This window comes from Schistocerca gregaria, chromosome 6, assembly GCF_023897955.1.
Source record: "Schistocerca gregaria isolate iqSchGreg1 chromosome 6, iqSchGreg1.2, whole genome shotgun sequence".
Lineage (NCBI taxonomy): Eukaryota > Metazoa > Arthropoda > Insecta > Orthoptera > Acrididae > Schistocerca > Schistocerca gregaria.
In genome coordinates this window covers 295548820-295574592 of record NC_064925.1, presented here as the reverse complement: position 1 = coordinate 295574592, position 25773 = coordinate 295548820, and the positions used below count along the sequence as shown (strand labels likewise).

General features: G+C 47.7%; 1 protein-coding gene across 2 annotated transcripts in view; it reads right to left on the bottom strand.

Moving 5' to 3' along the window:
• The window catches only part of LOC126278455 (E3 ubiquitin-protein ligase TRIM9), a 712180-nt gene that overhangs the window by 121500 nt on the left and 564907 nt on the right, over positions 1–25773 (bottom strand). For both annotated transcript variants that reach the window (XM_049978580.1, XM_049978581.1), the window contains exons 2-3: positions 19521–19616; positions 17450–17683 (exon numbers count right to left, since the gene is read on the bottom strand). In XM_049978580.1, coding sequence (XP_049834537.1) covers positions 17450–17683; positions 19521–19616 — 330 coding nt within the window. The remainder of the gene's footprint in view (positions 1–17449; positions 17684–19520; positions 19617–25773) is intronic.

Here is a 25773-nt window from a genome sequence, read left to right as displayed (position 1 = left end):
TTCGCGGGCAAGTGCTCTACCAACTGAGCTACCGAAGCACGACTCACGTCCGGTACTCACAGCTTTACTTCTGCCAGTATCCGTCTCCTACCTTCCAAACTTTACAGAAGCTCTTCTGCGAACCTTGCAGAACTAGCACTCCTGAAAGAAAGGATATTGCGGAGACATGGCTTAGCCACAGCCTGGGGGATGTTTCCAGAATGAGATTTTTCACTCTGCAGCGGAGTGTGCGCTGATATGAAACTTCCTGGCAGATTAAAACTGTGTGCCCGACCGAGACTCGAACTCGGGACCTTTGCCTTTCGCGGGCAAGTGCTCTACCAACTGAGCTACCGAAGCACGACTCACGTCCGGTACTCACAGCTTTACTTCTGCCAGTATCCGTCTCCTACCTTCCAAACTTTACAGAAGCTCTTCTGCGAACCTTGCAGAACTAGCACTCCTGAAAGAAAGGATATTGCGGAGACATGGCTTAGCCACAGCCTGGGGGATGTTTCCAGAATGAGATTTTTCACTCTGCAGCGGAGTGTGCGCTGATATGAAACTTCCTGGCAGATTAAAACTGTGTGCCCGACCGAGACTCGAACTCGGGACCTTTGCCTTTCGCGGGCAAGTGCTCTACCAACTGAGCTACCGAAGCACGACTCACGTCCGGTACTCACAGCTTTACTTCTGCCAGTATCCGTCTCCTACCTTCCAAACTTTACAGAAGCTCTTCTGCGAACCTTGCAGAACTAGCACTCCTGAAAGAAAGGATATTGCGGAGACATGGCTTAGCCACAGCCTGGGGGATGTTTCCAGAATGAGATTTTTCACTCTGCAGCGGAGTGTGCGCTGATATGAAACTTCCTGGCAGATTAAAACTGTGTGCCCGACCGAGACTCGAACTCGGGACCTTTGCCTTTCGCGGGCAAGTGCTCTACCAACTGAGCTACCGAAGCACGACTCACGTCCGGTACTCACAGCTTTACTTCTGCCAGTATCCGTCTCCTACCTTCCAAACTTTACAGAAGCTCTTCTGCGAACCTTGCAGAACTAGCACTCCTGAAAGAAAGGATATTGCGGAGACATGGCTTAGCCACAGCCTGGGGGATGTTTCCAGAATGAGATTTTTCACTCTGCAGCGGAGTGTGCGCTGATATGAAACTTCCTGGCAGATTAAAACTGTGTGCCCGACCGAGACTCGAACTCGGGACCTTTGCCTTTCGCGGGCAAGTGCTCTACCAACTGAGCTACCGAAGCACGACTCACGTCCGGTACTCACAGCTTTACTTCTGCCACAATATCCTTTCTTTCAGGAGTGCTAGTTCTGCAAGGTTCGCAGAAGAGCTTCTGTAAAGTTTGGAAGGTAGGAGACGGATACTGGCAGAAGTAAAGCTGTGAGTACCGGACGTGAGTCGTGCTTCGGTAGCTCAGTTGGTAGAGCACTTGCCCGCGAAAGGCAAAGGTCCCGAGTTCGAGTCTCGGTCGGGCACACAGTTTTAATCTGCCAGGAAGTTTCATATCAGCGCACACTCCGCTGCAGAGTGAAAAATCTCATTCTGGAAACATCCCCCAGGCTGTGGCTAAGCCATGTCTCCGCAATATCCTTTCTTTCAGGAGTGCTAGTTCTGCAAGGTTCGCAGAAGAGCTTCTGTAAAGTTTGGAAGGTAGGAGACGGATACTGGCAGAAGTAAAGCTGTGAGTACCGGACGTGAGTCGTGCTTCGGTAGCTCAGTTGGTAGAGCACTTGCCCGCGAAAGGCAAAGGTCCCGAGTTCGAGTCTCGGTCGGGCACACAGTTTTAATCTGCCAGGAAGTTTCATATCAGCGCACACTCCGCTGCAGAGTGAAAAATCTCATTCTGGAAACATCCCCCAGGCTGTGGCTAAGCCATGTCTCCGCAATATCCTTTCTTTCAGGAGTGCTAGTTCTGCAAGGTTCGCAGAAGAGCTTCTGTAAAGTTTGGAAGGTAGGAGACGGATACTGGCAGAAGTAAAGCTGTGAGTACCGGACGTGAGTCGTGCTTCGGTAGCTCAGTTGGTAGAGCACTTGCCCGCGAAAGGCAAAGGTCCCGAGTTCGAGTCTCGGTCGGGCACACAGTTTTAATCTGCCAGGAAGTTTCATATCAGCGCACACTCCGCTGCAGAGTGAAAAATCTCATTCTGGAAACATCCCCCAGGCTGTGGCTAAGCCATGTCTCCGCAATATCCTTTCTTTCAGGAGTGCTAGTTCTGCAAGGTTCGCAGAAGAGCTTCTGTAAAGTTTGGAAGGTAGGAGACGGATACTGGCAGAAGTAAAGCTGTGAGTACCGGACGTGAGTCGTGCTTCGGTAGCTCAGTTGGTAGAGCACTTGCCCGCGAAAGGCAAAGGTCCCGAGTTCGAGTCTCGGTCGGGCACACAGTTTTAATCTGCCAGGAAGTTTCATATCAGCGCACACTCCGCTGCAGAGTGAAAAATCTCATTCTGGAAACATCCCCCAGGCTGTGGCTAAGCCATGTCTCCGCAATATCCTTTCTTTCAGGAGTGCTAGTTCTGCAAGGTTCGCAGAAGAGCTTCTGTAAAGTTTGGAAGGTAGGAGACGGATACTGGCAGAAGTAAAGCTGTGAGTACCGGACGTGAGTCGTGCTTCGGTAGCTCAGTTGGTAGAGCACTTGCCCGCGAAAGGCAAAGGTCCCGAGTTCGAGTCTCGGTCGGGCACACAGTTTTAATCTGCCAGGAAGTTTCATATCAGCGCACACTCCGCTGCAGAGTGAAAAATCTCATTCTGGAAACATCCCCCAGGCTGTGGCTAAGCCATGTCTCCGCAATATCCTTTCTTTCAGGAGTGCTAGTTCTGCAAGGTTCGCAGAAGAGCTTCTGTAAAGTTTGGAAGGTAGGAGACGGATACTGGCAGAAGTAAAGCTGTGAGTACCGGACGTGAGTCGTGCTTCGGTAGCTCAGTTGGTAGAGCACTTGCCCGCGAAAGGCAAAGGTCCCGAGTTCGAGTCTCGGTCGGGCACACAGTTTTAATCTGCCAGGAAGTTTCATATCAGCGCACACTCCGCTGCAGAGTGAAAAATCTCATTCTGGAAACATCCCCCAGGCTGTGGCTAAGCCATGTCTCCGCAATATCCTTTCTTTCAGGAGTGCTAGTTCTGCAAGGTTCGCAGAAGAGCTTCTGTAAAGTTTGGAAGGTAGGAGACGGATACTGGCAGAAGTAAAGCTGTGAGTACCGGACGTGAGTCGTGCTTCGGTAGCTCAGTTGGTAGAGCACTTGCCCGCGAAAGGCAAAGGTCCCGAGTTCGAGTCTCGGTCGGGCACACAGTTTTAATCTGCCAGGAAGTTTCATATCAGCGCACACTCCGCTGCAGAGTGAAAAATCTCATTCTGGAAACATCCCCCAGGCTGTGGCTAAGCCATGTCTCCGCAATATCCTTTCTTTCAGGAGTGCTAGTTCTGCAAGGTTCGCAGAAGAGCTTCTGTAAAGTTTGGAAGGTAGGAGACGGATACTGGCAGAAGTAAAGCTGTGAGTACCGGACGTGAGTCGTGCTTCGGTAGCTCAGTTGGTAGAGCACTTGCCCGCGAAAGGCAAAGGTCCCGAGTTCGAGTCTCGGTCGGGCACACAGTTTTAATCTGCCAGGAAGTTTCATATCAGCGCACACTCCGCTGCAGAGTGAAAAATCTCATTCTGGAAACATCCCCCAGGCTGTGGCTAAGCCATGTCTCCGCAATATCCTTTCTTTCAGGAGTGCTAGTTCTGCAAGGTTCGCAGAAGAGCTTCTGTAAAGTTTGGAAGGTAGGAGACGGATACTGGCAGAAGTAAAGCTGTGAGTACCGGACGTGAGTCGTGCTTCGGTAGCTCAGTTGGTAGAGCACTTGCCCGCGAAAGGCAAAGGTCCCGAGTTCGAGTCTCGGTCGGGCACACAGTTTTAATCTGCCAGGAAGTTTCATATCAGCGCACACTCCGCTGCAGAGTGAAAAATCTCATTCTGGAAACATCCCCCAGGCTGTGGCTAAGCCATGTCTCCGCAATATCCTTTCTTTCAGGAGTGCTAGTTCTGCAAGGTTCGCAGAAGAGCTTCTGTAAAGTTTGGAAGGTAGGAGACGGATACTGGCAGAAGTAAAGCTGTGAGTACCGGACGTGAGTCGTGCTTCGGTAGCTCAGTTGGTAGAGCACTTGCCCGCGAAAGGCAAAGGTCCCGAGTTCGAGTCTCGGTCGGGCACACAGTTTTAATCTGCCAGGAAGTTTCATATCAGCGCACACTCCGCTGCAGAGTGAAAAATCTCATTCTGGAAACATCCCCCAGGCTGTGGCTAAGCCATGTCTCCGCAATATCCTTTCTTTCAGGAGTGCTAGTTCTGCAAGGTTCGCAGAAGAGCTTCTGTAAAGTTTGGAAGGTAGGAGACGGATACTGGCAGAAGTAAAGCTGTGAGTACCGGACGTGAGTCGTGCTTCGGTAGCTCAGTTGGTAGAGCACTTGCCCGCGAAAGGCAAAGGTCCCGAGTTCGAGTCTCGGTCGGGCACACAGTTTTAATCTGCCAGGAAGTTTCATATCAGCGCACACTCCGCTGCAGAGTGAAAAATCTCATTCTGGAAACATCCCCCAGGCTGTGGCTAAGCCATGTCTCCGCAATATCCTTTCTTTCAGGAGTGCTAGTTCTGCAAGGTTCGCAGAAGAGCTTCTGTAAAGTTTGGAAGGTAGGAGACGGATACTGGCAGAAGTAAAGCTGTGAGTACCGGACGTGAGTCGTGCTTCGGTAGCTCAGTTGGTAGAGCACTTGCCCGCGAAAGGCAAAGGTCCCGAGTTCGAGTCTCGGTCGGGCACACAGTTTTAATCTGCCAGGAAGTTTCATATCAGCGCACACTCCGCTGCAGAGTGAAAAATCTCATTCTGGAAACATCCCCCAGGCTGTGGCTAAGCCATGTCTCCGCAATATCCTTTCTTTCAGGAGTGCTAGTTCTGCAAGGTTCGCAGAAGAGCTTCTGTAAAGTTTGGAAGGTAGGAGACGGATACTGGCAGAAGTAAAGCTGTGAGTACCGGACGTGAGTCGTGCTTCGGTAGCTCAGTTGGTAGAGCACTTGCCCGCGAAAGGCAAAGGTCCCGAGTTCGAGTCTCGGTCGGGCACACAGTTTTAATCTGCCAGGAAGTTTCATATCAGCGCACACTCCGCTGCAGAGTGAAAAATCTCATTCTGGAAACATCCCCCAGGCTGTGGCTAAGCCATGTCTCCGCAATATCCTTTCTTTCAGGAGTGCTAGTTCTGCAAGGTTCGCAGAAGAGCTTCTGTAAAGTTTGGAAGGTAGGAGACGGATACTGGCAGAAGTAAAGCTGTGAGTACCGGACGTGAGTCGTGCTTCGGTAGCTCAGTTGGTAGAGCACTTGCCCGCGAAAGGCAAAGGTCCCGAGTTCGAGTCTCGGTCGGGCACACAGTTTTAATCTGCCAGGAAGTTTCATATCAGCGCACACTCCGCTGCAGAGTGAAAAATCTCATTCTGGAAACATCCCCCAGGCTGTGGCTAAGCCATGTCTCCGCAATATCCTTTCTTTCAGGAGTGCTAGTTCTGCAAGGTTCGCAGAAGAGCTTCTGTAAAGTTTGGAAGGTAGGAGACGGATACTGGCAGAAGTAAAGCTGTGAGTACCGGACGTGAGTCGTGCTTCGGTAGCTCAGTTGGTAGAGCACTTGCCCGCGAAAGGCAAAGGTCCCGAGTTCGAGTCTCGGTCGGGCACACAGTTTTAATCTGCCAGGAAGTTTCATATCAGCGCACACTCCGCTGCAGAGTGAAAAATCTCATTCTGGAAACATCCCCCAGGCTGTGGCTAAGCCATGTCTCCGCAATATCCTTTCTTTCAGGAGTGCTAGTTCTGCAAGGTTCGCAGAAGAGCTTCTGTAAAGTTTGGAAGGTAGGAGACGGATACTGGCAGAAGTAAAGCTGTGAGTACCGGACGTGAGTCGTGCTTCGGTAGCTCAGTTGGTAGAGCACTTGCCCGCGAAAGGCAAAGGTCCCGAGTTCGAGTCTCGGTCGGGCACACAGTTTTAATCTGCCAGGAAGTTTCATATCAGCGCACACTCCGCTGCAGAGTGAAAAATCTCATTCTGGAAACATCCCCCAGGCTGTGGCTAAGCCATGTCTCCGCAATATCCTTTCTTTCAGGAGTGCTAGTTCTGCAAGGTTCGCAGAAGAGCTTCTGTAAAGTTTGGAAGGTAGGAGACGGATACTGGCAGAAGTAAAGCTGTGAGTACCGGACGTGAGTCGTGCTTCGGTAGCTCAGTTGGTAGAGCACTTGCCCGCGAAAGGCAAAGGTCCCGAGTTCGAGTCTCGGTCGGGCACACAGTTTTAATCTGCCAGGAAGTTTCATATCAGCGCACACTCCGCTGCAGAGTGAAAAATCTCATTCTGGAAACATCCCCCAGGCTGTGGCTAAGCCATGTCTCCGCAATATCCTTTCTTTCAGGAGTGCTAGTTCTGCAAGGTTCGCAGAAGAGCTTCTGTAAAGTTTGGAAGGTAGGAGACGGATACTGGCAGAAGTAAAGCTGTGAGTACCGGACGTGAGTCGTGCTTCGGTAGCTCAGTTGGTAGAGCACTTGCCCGCGAAAGGCAAAGGTCCCGAGTTCGAGTCTCGGTCGGGCACACAGTTTTAATCTGCCAGGAAGTTTCATATCAGCGCACACTCCGCTGCAGAGTGAAAAATCTCATTCTGGAAACATCCCCCAGGCTGTGGCTAAGCCATGTCTCCGCAATATCCTTTCTTTCAGGAGTGCTAGTTCTGCAAGGTTCGCAGAAGAGCTTCTGTAAAGTTTGGAAGGTAGGAGACGGATACTGGCAGAAGTAAAGCTGTGAGTACCGGACGTGAGTCGTGCTTCGGTAGCTCAGTTGGTAGAGCACTTGCCCGCGAAAGGCAAAGGTCCCGAGTTCGAGTCTCGGTCGGGCACACAGTTTTAATCTGCCAGGAAGTTTCATATCAGCGCACACTCCGCTGCAGAGTGAAAAATCTCATTCTGGAAACATCCCCCAGGCTGTGGCTAAGCCATGTCTCCGCAATATCCTTTCTTTCAGGAGTGCTAGTTCTGCAAGGTTCGCAGAAGAGCTTCTGTAAAGTTTGGAAGGTAGGAGACGGATACTGGCAGAAGTAAAGCTGTGAGTACCGGACGTGAGTCGTGCTTCGGTAGCTCAGTTGGTAGAGCACTTGCCCGCGAAAGGCAAAGGTCCCGAGTTCGAGTCTCGGTCGGGCACACAGTTTTAATCTGCCAGGAAGTTTCATATCAGCGCACACTCCGCTGCAGAGTGAAAAATCTCATTCTGGAAACATCCCCCAGGCTGTGGCTAAGCCATGTCTCCGCAATATCCTTTCTTTCAGGAGTGCTAGTTCTGCAAGGTTCGCAGAAGAGCTTCTGTAAAGTTTGGAAGGTAGGAGACGGATACTGGCAGAAGTAAAGCTGTGAGTACCGGACGTGAGTCGTGCTTCGGTAGCTCAGTTGGTAGAGCACTTGCCCGCGAAAGGCAAAGGTCCCGAGTTCGAGTCTCGGTCGGGCACACAGTTTTAATCTGCCAGGAAGTTTCATATCAGCGCACACTCCGCTGCAGAGTGAAAAATCTCATTCTGGAAACATCCCCCAGGCTGTGGCTAAGCCATGTCTCCGCAATATCCTTTCTTTCAGGAGTGCTAGTTCTGCAAGGTTCGCAGAAGAGCTTCTGTAAAGTTTGGAAGGTAGGAGACGGATACTGGCAGAAGTAAAGCTGTGAGTACCGGACGTGAGTCGTGCTTCGGTAGCTCAGTTGGTAGAGCACTTGCCCGCGAAAGGCAAAGGTCCCGAGTTCGAGTCTCGGTCGGGCACACAGTTTTAATCTGCCAGGAAGTTTCATATCAGCGCACACTCCGCTGCAGAGTGAAAAATCTCATTCTGGAAACATCCCCCAGGCTGTGGCTAAGCCATGTCTCCGCAATATCCTTTCTTTCAGGAGTGCTAGTTCTGCAAGGTTCGCAGAAGAGCTTCTGTAAAGTTTGGAAGGTAGGAGACGGATACTGGCAGAAGTAAAGCTGTGAGTACCGGACGTGAGTCGTGCTTCGGTAGCTCAGTTGGTAGAGCACTTGCCCGCGAAAGGCAAAGGTCCCGAGTTCGAGTCTCGGTCGGGCACACAGTTTTAATCTGCCAGGAAGTTTCATATCAGCGCACACTCCGCTGCAGAGTGAAAAATCTCATTCTGGAAACATCCCCCAGGCTGTGGCTAAGCCATGTCTCCGCAATATCCTTTCTTTCAGGAGTGCTAGTTCTGCAAGGTTCGCAGAAGAGCTTCTGTAAAGTTTGGAAGGTAGGAGACGGATACTGGCAGAAGTAAAGCTGTGAGTACCGGACGTGAGTCGTGCTTCGGTAGCTCAGTTGGTAGAGCACTTGCCCGCGAAAGGCAAAGGTCCCGAGTTCGAGTCTCGGTCGGGCACACAGTTTTAATCTGCCAGGAAGTTTCATATCAGCGCACACTCCGCTGCAGAGTGAAAAATCTCATTCTGGAAACATCCCCCAGGCTGTGGCTAAGCCATGTCTCCGCAATATCCTTTCTTTCAGGAGTGCTAGTTCTGCAAGGTTCCCAGAAGAGCTTCTGTAAAGTTTGGAAGGTAGGAGACGGATACTGGCAGAAGTAAAGCTGTGAGTACCGGACGTGAGTCGTGCTTCGGTAGCTCAGTTGGTAGAGCACTTGCCCGCGAAAGGCAAAGGTCCCGAGTTCGAGTCTCGGTCGGGCACACAGTTTTAATCTGCCAGGAAGTTTCATATCAGCGCACACTCCGCTGCAGAGTGAAAAATCTCATTCTGGAAACATCCCCCAGGCTGTGGCTAAGCCATGTCTCCGCAATATCCTTTCTTTCAGGAGTGCTAGTTCTGCAAGGTTCGCAGAAGAGCTTCTGTAAAGTTTGGAAGGTAGGAGACGGATACTGGCAGAAGTAAAGCTGTGAGTACCGGACGTGAGTCGTGCTTCGGTAGCTCAGTTGGTAGAGCACTTGCCCGCGAAAGGCAAAGGTCCCGAGTTCGAGTCTCGGTCGGGCACACAGTTTTAATCTGCCAGGAAGTTTCATATCAGCGCACACTCCGCTGCAGAGTGAAAAATCTCATTCTGGAAACATCCCCCAGGCTGTGGCTAAGCCATGTCTCCGCAATATCCTTTCTTTCAGGAGTGCTAGTTCTGCAAGGTTCGCAGAAGAGCTTCTGTAAAGTTTGGAAGGTAGGAGACGGATACTGGCAGAAGTAAAGCTGTGAGTACCGGACGTGAGTCGTGCTTCGGTAGCTCAGTTGGTAGAGCACTTGCCCGCGAAAGGCAAAGGTCCCGAGTTCGAGTCTCGGTCGGGCACACAGTTTTAATCTGCCAGGAAGTTTCATATCAGCGCACACTCCGCTGCAGAGTGAAAAATCTCATTCTGGAAACATCCCCCAGGCTGTGGCTAAGCCATGTCTCCGCAATATCCTTTCTTTCAGGAGTGCTAGTTCTGCAAGGTTCGCAGAAGAGCTTCTGTAAAGTTTGGAAGGTAGGAGACGGATACTGGCAGAAGTAAAGCTGTGAGTACCGGACGTGAGTCGTGCTTCGGTAGCTCAGTTGGTAGAGCACTTGCCCGCGAAAGGCAAAGGTCCCGAGTTCGAGTCTCGGTCGGGCACACAGTTTTAATCTGCCAGGAAGTTTCATATCAGCGCACACTCCGCTGCAGAGTGAAAAATCTCATTCTGGAAACATCCCCCAGGCTGTGGCTAAGCCATGTCTCCGCAATATCCTTTCTTTCAGGAGTGCTAGTTCTGCAAGGTTCGCAGAAGAGCTTCTGTAAAGTTTGGAAGGTAGGAGACGGATACTGGCAGAAGTAAAGCTGTGAGTACCGGACGTGAGTCGTGCTTCGGTAGCTCAGTTGGTAGAGCACTTGCCCGCGAAAGGCAAAGGTCCCGAGTTCGAGTCTCGGTCGGGCACACAGTTTTAATCTGCCAGGAAGTTTCATATCAGCGCACACTCCGCTGCAGAGTGAAAAATCTCATTCTGGAAACATCCCCCAGGCTGTGGCTAAGCCATGTCTCCGCAATATCCTTTCTTTCAGGAGTGCTAGTTCTGCAAGGTTCGCAGAAGAGCTTCTGTAAAGTTTGGAAGGTAGGAGACGGATACTGGCAGAAGTAAAGCTGTGAGTACCGGACGTGAGTCGTGCTTCGGTAGCTCAGTTGGTAGAGCACTTGCCCGCGAAAGGCAAAGGTCCCGAGTTCGAGTCTCGGTCGGGCACACAGTTTTAATCTGCCAGGAAGTTTCATATCAGCGCACACTCCGCTGCAGAGTGAAAAATCTCATTCTGGAAACATCCCCCAGGCTGTGGCTAAGCCATGTCTCCGCAATATCCTTTCTTTCAGGAGTGCTAGTTCTGCAAGGTTCGCAGAAGAGCTTCTGTAAAGTTTGGAAGGTAGGAGACGGATACTGGCAGAAGTAAAGCTGTGAGTACCGGACGTGAGTCGTGCTTCGGTAGCTCAGTTGGTAGAGCACTTGCCCGCGAAAGGCAAAGGTCCCGAGTTCGAGTCTCGGTCGGGCACACAGTTTTAATCTGCCAGGAAGTTTCATATCAGCGCACACTCCGCTGCAGAGTGAAAAATCTCATTCTGGAAACATCCCCCAGGCTGTGGCTAAGCCATGTCTCCGCAATATCCTTTCTTTCAGGAGTGCTAGTTCTGCAAGGTTCGCAGAAGAGCTTCTGTAAAGTTTGGAAGGTAGGAGACGGATACTGGCAGAAGTAAAGCTGTGAGTACCGGACGTGAGTCGTGCTTCGGTAGCTCAGTTGGTAGAGCACTTGCCCGCGAAAGGCAAAGGTCCCGAGTTCGAGTCTCGGTCGGGCACACAGTTTTAATCTGCCAGGAAGTTTCATATCAGCGCACACTCCGCTGCAGAGTGAAAAATCTCATTCTGGAAACATCCCCCAGGCTGTGGCTAAGCCATGTCTCCGCAATATCCTTTCTTTCAGGAGTGCTAGTTCTGCAAGGTTCGCAGAAGAGCTTCTGTAAAGTTTGGAAGGTAGGAGACGGATACTGGCAGAAGTAAAGCTGTGAGTACCGGACGTGAGTCGTGCTTCGGTAGCTCAGTTGGTAGAGCACTTGCCCGCGAAAGGCAAAGGTCCCGAGTTCGAGTCTCGGTCGGGCACACAGTTTTAATCTGCCAGGAAGTTTCATATCAGCGCACACTCCGCTGCAGAGTGAAAAATCTCATTCTGGAAACATCCCCCAGGCTGTGGCTAAGCCATGTCTCCGCAATATCCTTTCTTTCAGGAGTGCTAGTTCTGCAAGGTTCGCAGAAGAGCTTCTGTAAAGTTTGGAAGGTAGGAGACGGATACTGGCAGAAGTAAAGCTGTGAGTACCGGACGTGAGTCGTGCTTCGGTAGCTCAGTTGGTAGAGCACTTGCCCGCGAAAGGCAAAGGTCCCGAGTTCGAGTCTCGGTCGGGCACACAGTTTTAATCTGCCAGGAAGTTTCATATCAGCGCACACTCCGCTGCAGAGTGAAAAATCTCATTCTGGAAACATCCCCCAGGCTGTGGCTAAGCCATGTCTCCGCAATATCCTTTCTTTCAGGAGTGCTAGTTCTGCAAGGTTCGCAGAAGAGCTTCTGTAAAGTTTGGAAGGTAGGAGACGGATACTGGCAGAAGTAAAGCTGTGAGTACCGGACGTGAGTCGTGCTTCGGTAGCTCAGTTGGTAGAGCACTTGCCCGCGAAAGGCAAAGGTCCCGAGTTCGAGTCTCGGTCGGGCACACAGTTTTAATCTGCCAGGAAGTTTCATATCAGCGCACACTCCGCTGCAGAGTGAAAAATCTCATTCTGGAAACATCCCCCAGGCTGTGGCTAAGCCATGTCTCCGCAATATCCTTTCTTTCAGGAGTGCTAGTTCTGCAAGGTTCGCAGAAGAGCTTCTGTAAAGTTTGGAAGGTAGGAGACGGATACTGGCAGAAGTAAAGCTGTGAGTACCGGACGTGAGTCGTGCTTCGGTAGCTCAGTTGGTAGAGCACTTGCCCGCGAAAGGCAAAGGTCCCGAGTTCGAGTCTCGGTCGGGCACACAGTTTTAATCTGCCAGGAAGTTTCATATCAGCGCACACTCCGCTGCAGAGTGAAAAATCTCATTCTGGAAACATCCCCCAGGCTGTGGCTAAGCCATGTCTCCGCAATATCCTTTCTTTCAGGAGTGCTAGTTCTGCAAGGTTCGCAGAAGAGCTTCTGTAAAGTTTGGAAGGTAGGAGACGGATACTGGCAGAAGTAAAGCTGTGAGTACCGGACGTGAGTCGTGCTTCGGTAGCTCAGTTGGTAGAGCACTTGCCCGCGAAAGGCAAAGGTCCCGAGTTCGAGTCTCGGTCGGGCACACAGTTTTAATCTGCCAGGAAGTTTCATATCAGCGCACACTCCGCTGCAGAGTGAAAAATCTCATTCTGGATAATATATTCTTTTCAGGGCATCCACAACAATTGCTACAATTTTTCATGATGAATAGATCTGCCGTAGTTGAGCTTGACAAATTCTGTATTAGGATAAAATCGTACACACGTGCAAGGTTTCAGGCTATAAAAAACTCTGAGGGATACGGCATATAATTTATCAACATGAAAAGGGTCCATTTAAATGTTAATGTCAGGTTATATACCTTGATTGGGTGTCTGAAAACGAACCGCTCATGTGAAACATCCAGTAAATTTAAATTTGTAAAGCAAGATGCGAGATCCTGTGCGGGTGAGGCATGAAAAGTTTCTTTGGGCTAACGGGTACCACAACGAGTAAACTTGACCTACCCGGAAAAAGCACCAATGTATCAACAGCTAAACACTCATCGCCAGCTTAATGTAACCTACAAACCAACTTTGAACGACCAGACATGAGGCATAGGCTTAAGAAAGGAAAAGAAGGCATGAATGCTGCAGAATGCCAATTTGTGAACCACGTAAGTAACGTACCATGTTAGTATACTGAAGCGACTCATTGCAGTTCATATGTCAGTCAGTTGACAGGTCGCACTGCACGTCTGCAACATTTGACGGGCTGGGTACATACTTGGTAAGCTACGTTTGAGGTTTACAAATTGGCATTCTATGTGGTTTATGCCTTCATTTTACTTTACTAGGCCTATGCCACATGTCTGGTCGTTCAAAGTTGATTTTTAGGTTACATTAGGCTGGCAACGCATGTTTGTTTATTGATACATTCATGATTTTTTTCAGTTAGGCCACATTCGCCCAGTGTGGTACTGCTTGTCTCAAAAAACCTTTCCATGCCTCACCTGCACTGGATCTCGTATGCTACTCGATAAATTTTGTGGATTTTTTTTTCATGACTGGTGCGATTTTCTCGTGCGCTATCAAGATATGACAGGATATTCACATTTTATGAATCCTTTTAAATTAATTTTAGTAATTGTATTTCTCTTAGTTTCTCATCTGTTTTGTAGCGCATGAAGATGGGATTTACATCCTGGACCGCGGGTTACTTTATCTAAATAAATGATTTGAATTGTATACCTGGAGAGGATTTATTCATCACGAATAATTCATAACGAGTTGGTCGAAGTGGACAGCAACAATTTAGCATAATATGATATAGTGTTAAGGTGATGCAGACGTTTCCAGTGTCGTCATAAAAGTCCGAATAACGAAGAATAAAGTGGCCGACCATCTCTCTGTGAAGAAACAAGAATCGCAAGAGAAATGGAGGCATGGTGGTAGAAGATCAGCATCAAAAACGAGCCAAAAATGAAATTCATTCATGGATCAGTTTTCAATATCTTGCGCGACTTTTTGAACATGATGAACGTCGAACATCACTGTGTTCCGTGACAGCCAACACCCACTGAAAAAATCTGCTGAATCGTGGTAACATCGGAAATGTTGCAGTTTTTTCAAGCCAGTAGAGATAACTTCTTTAGGAACAAAATCATCATTGACGAGTGCTAGATGTATCGCTACGACCCCAAATCAACGAAGCAAGCAGTGGAAAGATGTGGACCCACTACCACCGAAGAAGGACCATCCACAATTTACGACGCCATCGACAGTGCCCCAGCTCATTCTGCACACGGCACCGTTACAGACGAAGCCACTTCGCGCTACCAAATTTTACCTCCTGATGATGCGCACCGTGACTGTTTCCTCTTTGCTCGGAGGAGGAAACCATTGTTTGGCAGTAATTTCTAGAACGACATGTATCCTGAAAGATGAATATGCAGACTTCTACAATCAAATTCACCGCAAAATCAGCCATCATCAGAAAAAACCTGTTTCCTTTGACAGTGAATACACAGTGTGTCATAGTGGCAGTTAGATATTTTGGAGGTGATAAAACGTCTTAAGTAACTCTCACGAAAAACTGACAGCAAGTTACAACTCGTACTGCAAGCTCTGATTCCTTGCAGGCATCCAGGTAAAATCTTGTCCTATCAACTCAACTCTATTACAGACACAGCCCTACGATGCATGGTAACAATAATACACTCCTGGAAATTGAAATAAGAACACCGTGAATTCATTGTCCCAGGAAGGGGAAACTTTATTGACACATTCCTGGGGTCAGATACATCACATGATCACACTGACAGAACCACAGGCACATAGACACAGGCAACAGAGCATGCACAATGTCGGCACTAGTACAGTGTGTATCCACCTTTCGCAGCAATGCAGGCTGCTATTCTCCCATGGAGACGATCGTAGAGATGCTGGATGTAGTCCTGTGGAACGGATTGCCATGCCATTTCCACCTGGCGCCTCAGTTGGACCAGCGTTCGTGCTGGACGTGCAGACCGCGTGAGACGACGCTTCATCCAGTCCCAAACATGCTCAATGGGGGACAGATCCGGAGATCTTGCTGGCCAGGGTAGTTGACTTACACCTTCTAGAGCACGTTGGGTGGCCCGGGATACATGCGGACGTGCATTGTCCTGTTGGAACAGCAAGTTCCCTTGCCGGTCTAGGAATGGTAGAACGATGGGTTCGATGGCCGTTTGGATGTACCGTGCACTATTCAGTGTCCCCTCGACGATCACCAGAGGTGTACGGCCAGTGTAGGAGATCGCTCCCCACACCATGATGCCGGGTGTTGGCCCTGTGTGCCTCGGTCGTATGCAGTCCTGATTGTGGCGCTCACCTGCACGGCGCCAAACACGCATACGACCATCATTGGCACCAAGGCAGAAGCGACTCTCATCGCTGAAGACGACACGTCTCCATTCGTCCCTCCATTCACGCCTGTCGCGACACCACTGGAGGCGGGCTGCACGATGTTGGGGCGTGAGCGGAAGACGGCCTAACGGTGTGCGGGACCGTAGCCCAGCTTCATGGAGACGGTTGCGAATGGTCCTCGCCGATACCCCAGGAGCAACAGTGTCCCTAATTTGCTGGGAAGTGGCGGTGCGGTCCCCTATGGCACTGCGTAGGATCTTACGGTCTTGCCGTGCATCCGTGCGTCGCTGCGGTCCGGTCCCAGGTCGACGGGCACGTGCACCTTCCGCCGACCACTGGCGACAACATCGACGTACTGTGGAGAGCTCACGCCCCACGTGTTGAACAATTCGACGGTACGTCCACCCGGCCTCCCGCATACCCACTATACGCCCTCGCTCAAAGTCCGTCAACTGCACATACGGTTCACGTCCACGCTGTCGCGGCATGCTACCAGTGTTAAAGACTGCGATGGAGCTCCGTATGCCACGGCAAACTGGCTGACACTGACGGCGGCGGTGTACAAATGCTGCGCAGCTAGCGTCATTCGACGGCCAACACCGCGGTTCCTGGTGTGTCCGCTGTGCCGTGCGTGTGATCATTGCTTGTACAGCCCTCTCGGAGTGTCCGGAGCAAGTATGGTGGGTCTGACACACCGGTGTCAATGTGTTCTTTTTTCCATTTCCAGGAGTGTATGATGAGCTCATTAGTGAATCCGGTGCAGGAGCTCGGAATGTTAAAGGGTAAGAGTTGTAAATCGTCTGTGTCCCTTTCAAAGCACCGATCGTGGAAATTGGCCATGTGGTAATTGCAGAAACTATGGAAACCATAAATATGAATGACTAGACAAAGACTTGAACGTCAGTATCGCCGTATGCGAGTCTGGTGTCACATCCACCACACTACACTTGGTTATCTATTAATTTCGTAGGACCAATCGTGTGTAGCAGTTATGGTAGACAAACATCGTTATCCTACTTTCTGCACTGACATGTCCAGTTCGGTAGGGAGAAAGTAGTCCACAGATTTGACAATGGTACAACAGTTATAATATATGTGGACAGTCATGCAACAGATGTGGGAAGTTGTCTGACAGATGCAGGCAGTTGTTAAGAAGAAAATGTGGGCATAGCACTCATACTTTCAAAATCATTAGTTTTATAGCTCTTCAAGTATTTTCAAACAATTTAACCTCCTCTATCATAGCTGACATTATTTGATATTTTATTACTACTATATACCCTGATTATTTTATAGTATTATACACACCAATGTATGACTACCTTGTCATGTGCTGAAACAACTAAAAGAATGACAAAAATATCCCAAAATAGTTGCACAATAAGGCAAATGGTTTCAGACTAGACAGTTGTGCATCAGGAATTCAGTTTCTCAACAGACTTACTCAACAATCACACAGTAGTCCAACAGACAATAGGCAGTCAGTTCTACTACTGGCAGTTTCACAACAAACTCGTAGTTGCATGAGAAATGGATGTCTGCACAATGACCAATTGTGTAACATTTAACTGACCAATAGACTTTGATTAACAGATGATTGATCAATAGATGACTGATCAACAGATGATTGATCAACAAACAGATGCCTCATCAACAAGTGACTGATCAACAGTCAGTTGATCAACAGACTGTTGATCAACAGACTGTTGATCAACAGACTGTTGATCAACAGACTGTTGAGCAACAGACAGTTGAAAATGGTTCAAATGGCTCTAAGCACTATGGGACTTAACATCTTAGGTCAACAGTCCCCTAAAACTAAGAACTACTTAAACCTACCTAACCTAAGGACATCACACAACACCCAGCCATCACGAGGCAGAGAAAATCCCTGACCCCACCGGGAATCGAACCCGGGAACCTGGGCGTGAGAAGCGAGAACGCTACTGCACCACCACGAGATGCGGGCAACAGACAGTTGAGCAACAGACGTTTGAGCAACAGACGGTTGAGCAACAGACGGTTGAGCAACAGACGGTTGGGCAACAGACGGTTGGGCAACAGACAGTTGAGCAACAGACAGTTGAGTAACAAATGGTTGAGAAACAGGCAGTTGAGAAACAGACAGTTTAGCAACTGATGGTTAGGCAACAGACAGCTCAGCAACAGACAGTTCTGCAAACTACCTTCTGCAGGATGGAAAAATCAGTTACCAGCAGTATATTACCAATAAGGGCCATCGTGCATTAGCAAATTAAAAAAAGTTTATGATATCTAGACGTAAGCATAAAGGCATTACTTTTACATAGACAGAGTAAGTTTGGCAGTATGCTGACCTGCAGGAACGCCGCGGAGTCGGTCTCCTTGAGGGCCTCTATGCAGAACTGGAGGAGGCCGGTGGTGCCCTGGAGGCGGCACGTGCAGGCCGACACCTGGTCGCGCAGCGCCCGCAGCTTCAGCTCCCGCTGCTGCCTCACGAACTCCAGCAGCTGAGCGCGCCGCGCCTCGATCGCCTCGATGAGCGCGTCGCACTGCGCGGACACCGTCGCCTCGAACTCCGCGCAGTTCTCCTGGTAGGCACACACAGTCAACGCCTTTTCTCGGTATGGACTATAACGCACAATCCAGCGAAGGCAAACTAGAAAGCAAGTCGCCTGTTGGCGGTCTTTCTCCAAGTACATAAGCTTTTTTAAATTATACTATTATTATTACGTACAACACTGGGCGAAGACATAATTACTACTTCTCATGGCAAGATATGACGCCAGATAGTGGTGTTACGGGCACGTGACACAGTAGGGAATGGAAATGAAAACATATTTGCGGAGCAGAGGGTTTGGAAAATTTACTTCTATGGAATGGCATTTCTATGGACAGACATTCCTGCTGGGATAAGCGGCTTAATGCAGGTAGTCTACTAGTTGGTGAAGCCACTGAATGTGAAAGAAAAAACCTGGTTGTGGTGACAGACTGATTGCAGTTTACTGAGAGGTCTAGGTTTGGTCAGAATGTGACAGTTCGGTTTTTAGTAGGTGTAGCCAATAATCCTCGTTGTCGGAACACACTGATGTGTAGCTTAGACAGAGGTCTAGGTTAGTTGAAATGTCACAGTTTGGTTGTGAGTAAATACGTCCAACGAATATGAAAGCGAAAAACCACCTGTAGTATCTTGGACTCTGCAGAAATCTCAACACATTGCATCTCCACACAAGTGTCACTCGCACAACTGTCACAAAATCGAACGTGGACGGATTAAAACCATTCTAGCGACGGTACGGGCCTCGAGTAGGAGAATCCACTGACATAAGCGACTTTAACACAAGATAGATTGTTATGGCTCGACACTTGGAACTGGCCATCTCCGAAACGACGATCCTGGTTGGCTCCTCAAGTGCCACTGTCGTGAGCATATGTTGAAACTGGTTTAAAGACAGTGAAACCATGGGCAGGTGACAAGATATTGGCGGTCCACGCCTCATCACAGAACGTAGAGGTTGCCTCCTAGGTATAGCAGGATAGGCAGTGATCAGTGGCAGGTATGATAGCACAGTTTAGTACTGGTGCACGCACGGTTGTTCCGAAACACAGAGATCGGACCCGATTTTGAACGTGGGGTCTGCAGTAGACGACCCCCCTTTTCTCATGCTGACCCAGTGATATAGCAAAGATGATTGCAATGGACATGGGATCCGCGAAATTGGACCATGGATCAATGGAAACGTGTCACCTGGTCGAATGAATCACTTTTCTTATTACACCAGATAGATGGTTGGGTCCAGGTAAGCTGTGATAGACTGTCGTCGACTCGAACAGCTACTTCAAACACGAGTCACGTCACAAAAGTAGATCGGTAGGGAAGTATTATGTGAAGGGGGATAGCCCTCTGGGCTCCCATGGTACCTGTGGTAGTAATCTACGACACCAGGACATCTTTGGACAAATTGAACATTATTAGGGACCACCTGTATCCGATAATGCTTGATGCCTTCCCTAAAAGGGTTGACATTTTCCAGCAGGATAACTGTCCGGATCACAAGTCCAGAATCCTGCCACAGTGGTTTGAGGAACGTGACAGTGAACTCACTTGATGTGTTGGCCACCAGATTCGCCTGATCTGAACATGCTGGACTATGTCTGGGTCACTATAGTGTTCCACCTCCGTTCCCACAAATCATCAACCGATAGTTTACTGAAACTGCGTAGCCTGTGCTTACAAATGTGGTGCCGTATGCCAAGGATCTGTCGAACAAATACTACGCAAAATAGCTACTGTACTGTGCTCCAAGAACGGACAAACACACTGTTGAGTAAATGGCTATTATGTTTTGGCGCATCAGTGTATTTGAGCCTCTATTCAACAAGTGGAATGTACATCGTATGAGAGGCATGTTAAGTGTGAGTACTCACGTTCACTTTATCGCTCATGCCCTTGAGCCGCTGTATGAACTCCGTGGTAGAACGGGCTTTCTCAGACAGCTGCTGCAGGTTTTGCGACAGCTCCGTCTGCAAGACAAAAAGACAAATATATTAACACGGTTCTGACGATGCATTCGTCGCAGCAACTAAAATGGTACTGAAATCTCCCTAAACATACAAACATTTAAGTGAATTAACAATTATATGCAAGAGTCAAAATAGCACCTCCGCCTCCTTCAACCAAAAACTCATCAAGACACACACACACACACACACACACACACACACACACACACACACACACACACACACACACACACACACATCTTAAATAATTTCTTGACTTTCCCCTCCCACAGCCAGCCTACAGTCCTTTGGTGATGATCGTTTAACAGTATCATGATGTGAGTACAATATTCTGGAGAGATGACATACGAGCTACCGTGGATTTATATTCCCTACATAATGTATTATGAATCCAAAAATTAATTTGTTTCTTTAATTTATTTCGTTCATCCTTAACGCTGCTGACAGTTCGTCACTGAACGACAACACACTGTATAGTGTCACTTGAGTTACATCATATCGGTAACAAACCGTTCACATGGATAATTTATAAATCTTTAGAAATAACCAGTCAGAAAACTGAAGGTAGGAAAAATGGATTTGCTTTCCTGCAAGTACAATTCACGGGAATGGTTAACTGTATTAATAACTGAAAGGGTCGGTGAAAGTGGTAACCCACGAAACGTAACAAATTCCAAGTTTTTTCCTGTCTACTCCATTTTTAATATTTATTTATTTACTGTTCAAATATTTTTTTTTTTTTTTTACATTGCATTAGCACCACACTGTCAAAGATGTTACTTACAGTGTGTTTCTGCTTCAATATCTCAATGTTGTTTACAAACATTGAAACTTCTTTGATGACAATACTCAGTAAATGCCAGATGACGGCCTTGTATGCCGAAAACCGGTTAACACAATAAAAGTAAGACTGTAGAACAAAACCAAACTAGTGCATTTTATTTATTATAATGTTGTTCTACCAAGAAGCGACGGATAGTTCAGTTAACATGTAGGGGTAATCTATTGAATTATAGATCCACATCACTAACGTCGGTTTGCAGGAGGACTCTGGAACATATACTGTGTTCAAATATAACCAAGAATACGATCTATTGACACATACTCAGCACGGGTTCACAAATAATCGTTCTTGTGAAACACAAGTAGCTAATTATTTCTAGATTTCAAGACAGATTTAGAGACCGTTCCTCACAAGTGCCTATGAAACATCGTCTCAGTTTAGCGAATGGAATCGTCATTTCCTGTTAGAGAGGTAGCAGTTCGTATAAACTGACGGAAATGCATCGACTAAAACAGAAGTAAAATCTTGCGTTACCCGAGAAGGTATTATAGGATCTCTGCTGTTCCTGATCTATATGAACGATTTAGGAGACAACCTGAGCAGCCCTCTTAAATTGTTTGCAGATGATTGTACCACCTTTCGTCTTGTAAAGTCATCTCATGATGAACACTAATAGCAAAATGATTTAGACAAGATATCTGTATTGCGCGAAATGTTGCAGTTGACTGTAAATAATGAAAAGCATGAAGACATCCACATGAGTACTAAATGGAACAGGCTAAAGTTCGGTGCACGATAAGTCACACAAATCTAAGCGAAGTCAGTTCAGGTAATAACTTCGCGATTAGAATCACAAATAACTTAAAAAGACTCACATAGATACTGTTGTGTGGAAAGTGAACCGAAGACTGCTATTTATTGGCAGAACACATAGAAAAAAGCAACAGATCTAGTAAAGAGACTGCCTACACTACCTAGTCCGTCCTCTTCTTGAGTACTGCTGTCCCGTTTGGGATCTGGATCAGATAGGACTGACGGAGAGCCTCTAAAAACTCCACAGAAGTGCATCTCGTTTTGTGTTATCTCAAAATAAGGAATAGAGTGCCACGGAGAGGCAACTGACCATTAACATAGACAAATGTAATGTATTGCGAATACATAGAAAGAAGGATCCTTTATTGTATGATTATATGATAGCGGAACAAACACTGGTAGCAGTTACTTCTGTAAAATATCTGGGAGTATGCGTACGGAACGATTTGAAGTGGAATGACCATATAAAATTAATTGTTGGTAAGGCGGGTGCCAGGTTGAGATTTCTTAGAAAATGTAGTCCATCAACAAAGGAGGTGGCTTACAAAACACTCGTTCGACCTATACTTGAGTATTGATCATCACTGTGGGATCCGTATCAGGTCGAGTTCACAGAGCAGGTAGAGCAGATCCAAAGAAGAGCGGCGCGTTTCGTCACAGGGTTGTTTGGTAAGCGTGATACGGTTACGGAGATGTTTAGCAAGCTCAAGTGGCACACTCTGCAAGAGAGGCGTTCTGCATCGCGGTGTAGCTTGCTGTTCTGGTTTCGAGAGGGTGCGTTTCTGGATGAGGTATCGAATATATTCCTTCCCCCTACTTATACCTCCCGAGGAGATCACGAATGTAAAATTAGAGAGATTCGAGCGCGCAAGGAGGCTTTCCGGCAGTCGTTCTTCCCGCGAACCATACGCGACTGGAACAGGAAAGTGAGGTAATGACAGTGTCACGTAAAGTGCCCTCCACCACACACAGTTGGGTGGCTTGCGGAGTATAAATGTAGATGTAGATGTAGATATGATACGCGAATTGGTGTGGCAATTATTAAACCAAAGGCATTTGTCTTTGTCGCGAGATTTTTTTCACGAAATTTCAATCGTCAACTTTCTCTACACAATAATAAAATATTTCGTTGGCGCCCACCTACACGGGAAGAAATGAACATCACAATAAAACAAAAGAAATCAGATTTAAGTCTCCGTTTTTTCGCATGCTTTTCGAGAGTGGAATAGTGGGAAAATTTTAGATTAATAATGCAGATGTGGATTTAGGTATGCATTACGCCAGGGAAAAATTTTGTGTATGGTGACTTTCTGGAACTTTATGCTCTCTTTGATAGTCATTTAGTTGTTGTTGGTTAATACAAAAACGTTAACCGTCGTAGTCATCACAACAATTCTCGAACCGTCTTTTTACTCTGTCATGTTGGTAAAAAAGAAAACCTGCATAAATGTCATTTTTTAATTAATTTCTTAAACAGAGAAAAGAGAGTACATCCACATACAATTCAATAACTGAGCGCCTTTATCGGCAAGATGATTTTCATTTGGTTTAGCAAACACGGTCGCTCTAAAACCCGAATTATATTTGGCAAATAAGTAAATTTATAAACGTAACAGCAGACCACCTACGGCGCCGACGAAGCGTTAAACTCTTTTATCTCCCTCCCGCCTGCAGAGAGTGCAACACGAGAACGACGCACACGCATCTGACGCGCCTAATACAGACGCGCACGCACCGCCGGGCAGTAAACACGCGACGCCGGAATAACGAGGAACTTATCAGATCCGGCCGTTAAGAAACCCGAGAGCTGAGCGGGGGAGAGCCAGCAGGTAGCGGAGCCGGAGCCGCGACATTTGCGTGGCGGTTCCCGCGGGAGCTCCTTAAGAAGGCCACCGCCCCGGCCCGGCCGGCTTGTTTTCTGCGACGTCGCCTCTCGTTAAGGCCCCCCGCCGATCCCCCGGAGTGCCGCTAAGCGGGCTTTGCGTCCCCGGGGCGGACCGCGCGGCCAAATCCCGCTCTAAGCGCGAATTCGCGTGCCGCCGCACCATTCATCTCTCTCTCTACTGCCGGCCCGCAAACAAAAAAGCCCCGCTGGCTAGCTGGCTGGCGCTCTCGGGCTGTTGCTAATACCTCGGCGACCTGCTGACGCCTCCATGAAAGCGTCTTTGCTCGCATTAGGGACACCTTTCCTGTCTGCTGGTGCCGCATCTTCCTCTTCTTCTTTTCCTTCTTCTTCCGTTCTCTTCCCGCGGTATACTACCCGCAGTGGCTCCAGGCAGGCGCTCGTCCGAGAAGGACTCCACTGCAAAACATTTGAGTACAGACGTTTACATTTTAACACCAGCTAAGTGCCCGGCGTTGCCCGGTTATATATTTATTCTAATCTTCTATTAGTACACCTCCTCTTTCCCCACTCTCTGTCCATCTCCTCCGAAACCCCTCTATATACAGGGTGATTAAAAAGTCAGTATAAATATGAAAACTTAATAAACCACGGAATAATGTAGATAGAGAGGTAAAAATTGACTCACATGCTTGGAATGACATGGGGTTTTATTAGAACTAAAAAAAAATTTCACAAAATGTCCGACAGATGGCGCTGGACAGCAGAACGTCAGTAACTGCTACCGTGACGTGTGAGAGGTACGCCGATATGATACAGAATCGCATCATCCCCAGCCTGGCTCACAAACACCTGCTAGAACGTAGGATGTTTATGCAGGATGGCGCTCCACCCCATATTGCTAGACGCGTCAAAGATCTCTTGCGCGCGTCGTTTGGTAATGATCGTGTGCTCAGCCGAGACTTTCGTCATGCTTGTCCTCCCAGGTCCCCAGACCTCAGTCCGTGCAATTATTGGCTTTGGGGTTACCTGAAGTCGCAAGTGTATCGTGATCGACCGACATCTCTACCGATGCTGAAAGACAACATCCGACGCCAATGCCCCACCATAACTACGACATGCTTTACAGTGCTGTTCACAACATCATTCCTCGACTACAGCTATTGTTGAGGAATGATGGTGGACATATTGAGCATTTCCTGTCCAGTACATAATCTTTGCTTTGTCTTACTTTGTTATGCTAATTATTGCTACTCTGATCAAATGAAGCGCCATCTGTCGGACATTTTTAAACTTTTCTATTTTTTTTGCTTCTAATAAAACGCCATGTCATTCCAAGCATGTGTGTCAATTTGTACCTCTGTATCTACATTATTCCGTGATTTATTCAGTTTTCAAATTTATACTGACTTTTTGATCACCCGGTACATCTCCTACACTGCCTTCCTCTTTCCATCACCTCGACCTCCCCCTCCAACCACCTCCATTATCTCCCCATTAGGGATGGCGGTTATCGATTAAACATGCGGGTTTGTGCTATATCGTCTTTTTTTTTTCACGCCAGTTTGACCCAATTATTAAAATCGCTCAATGTGGTCGGTTTCTAAAATAACCTATTTTCGGTTCTTTATTCTCATTATGCCCCGCAATTAACTTAGAAATCTGGGAAAGATTGAAAAATTTTGGCTCTCTGAGGTTCACGAGACACGCAATGAAAATATTACATTAAGTAGGCAAATAAAACTTAGTCCGTCCACTGTTCGCTGGCCGGCCGTTGCGGCTGAGCGGTTCTAGGCGCTTCATTCTGGAACCGCGCGACTTCTACGGTCGCAGGTTCGAATCCTGCCTCGGGCATGCATGTGTCTGATGTCCTTAGGTTAGTTAGGTTTAAGTAGTTCTAAGTTCTAGGGGATTGATGACCTCAGATGTTAACTTCCATAGTACTCAGAGCCATTTGAACCACCGTTCGCTGCTTTTCTCGATTAGTGATAAATGGCTGAATATTACGAAGTAGTGCTAGTAAGCTCCTATTGATTCTAATTTTTGTAACTCTCCTCAAAAATCATGTAGTAATCGAGGATCGAACCACTAGTTGGGCATTACGAATCATCACTGCTAAAGGGTGAAAACTGAGGTCAAGCCACTCTGTTTTTCGTGTTAATTTGGTAATTTGTCCTTTTTTTAAGGGCAGCTAGCAGATAAAGGCAGATATATTTGGACAATTGCAGCAGATCAGCTGCTTTTTATTTTATACTATGAATGGATTTTCAAATTTTTGCCGGCCACAGTGGCCGTGCGGTTCTAGGCGCTACAGTCTGGAACAAAGCGACCGCTACGGTCGCTAGTTCGAATCCTGCCTCGGGTATAGATGTGTGTGATGTCCTTAAGTTAGTTAGGTTTAGTTAGTTCTAAGTTCTAGGCGACTGTTGAGCTCAGAAGTTAATTCGCATAGTGCTCAGAGCCATACGAACCATTTGAACCAGTCAAATTTTTAATTTATGGCTCTTACTATAATTTTCTTCCTCTTTTGTTGTTTAATGGAAATCTTTAATCCTTTAAACAAATCAAGCAGTGAACTTCTTTGGTATATCACTTCCTAAAAATATTTCCAGACTAGGATTGGTGCCATTCTTTAATACAACGAATGTACGGTGATTATGGAAAATTAACCTATAGGTTATCAAAAAACGAAAAATATTATAACTTCGGCTATTGAT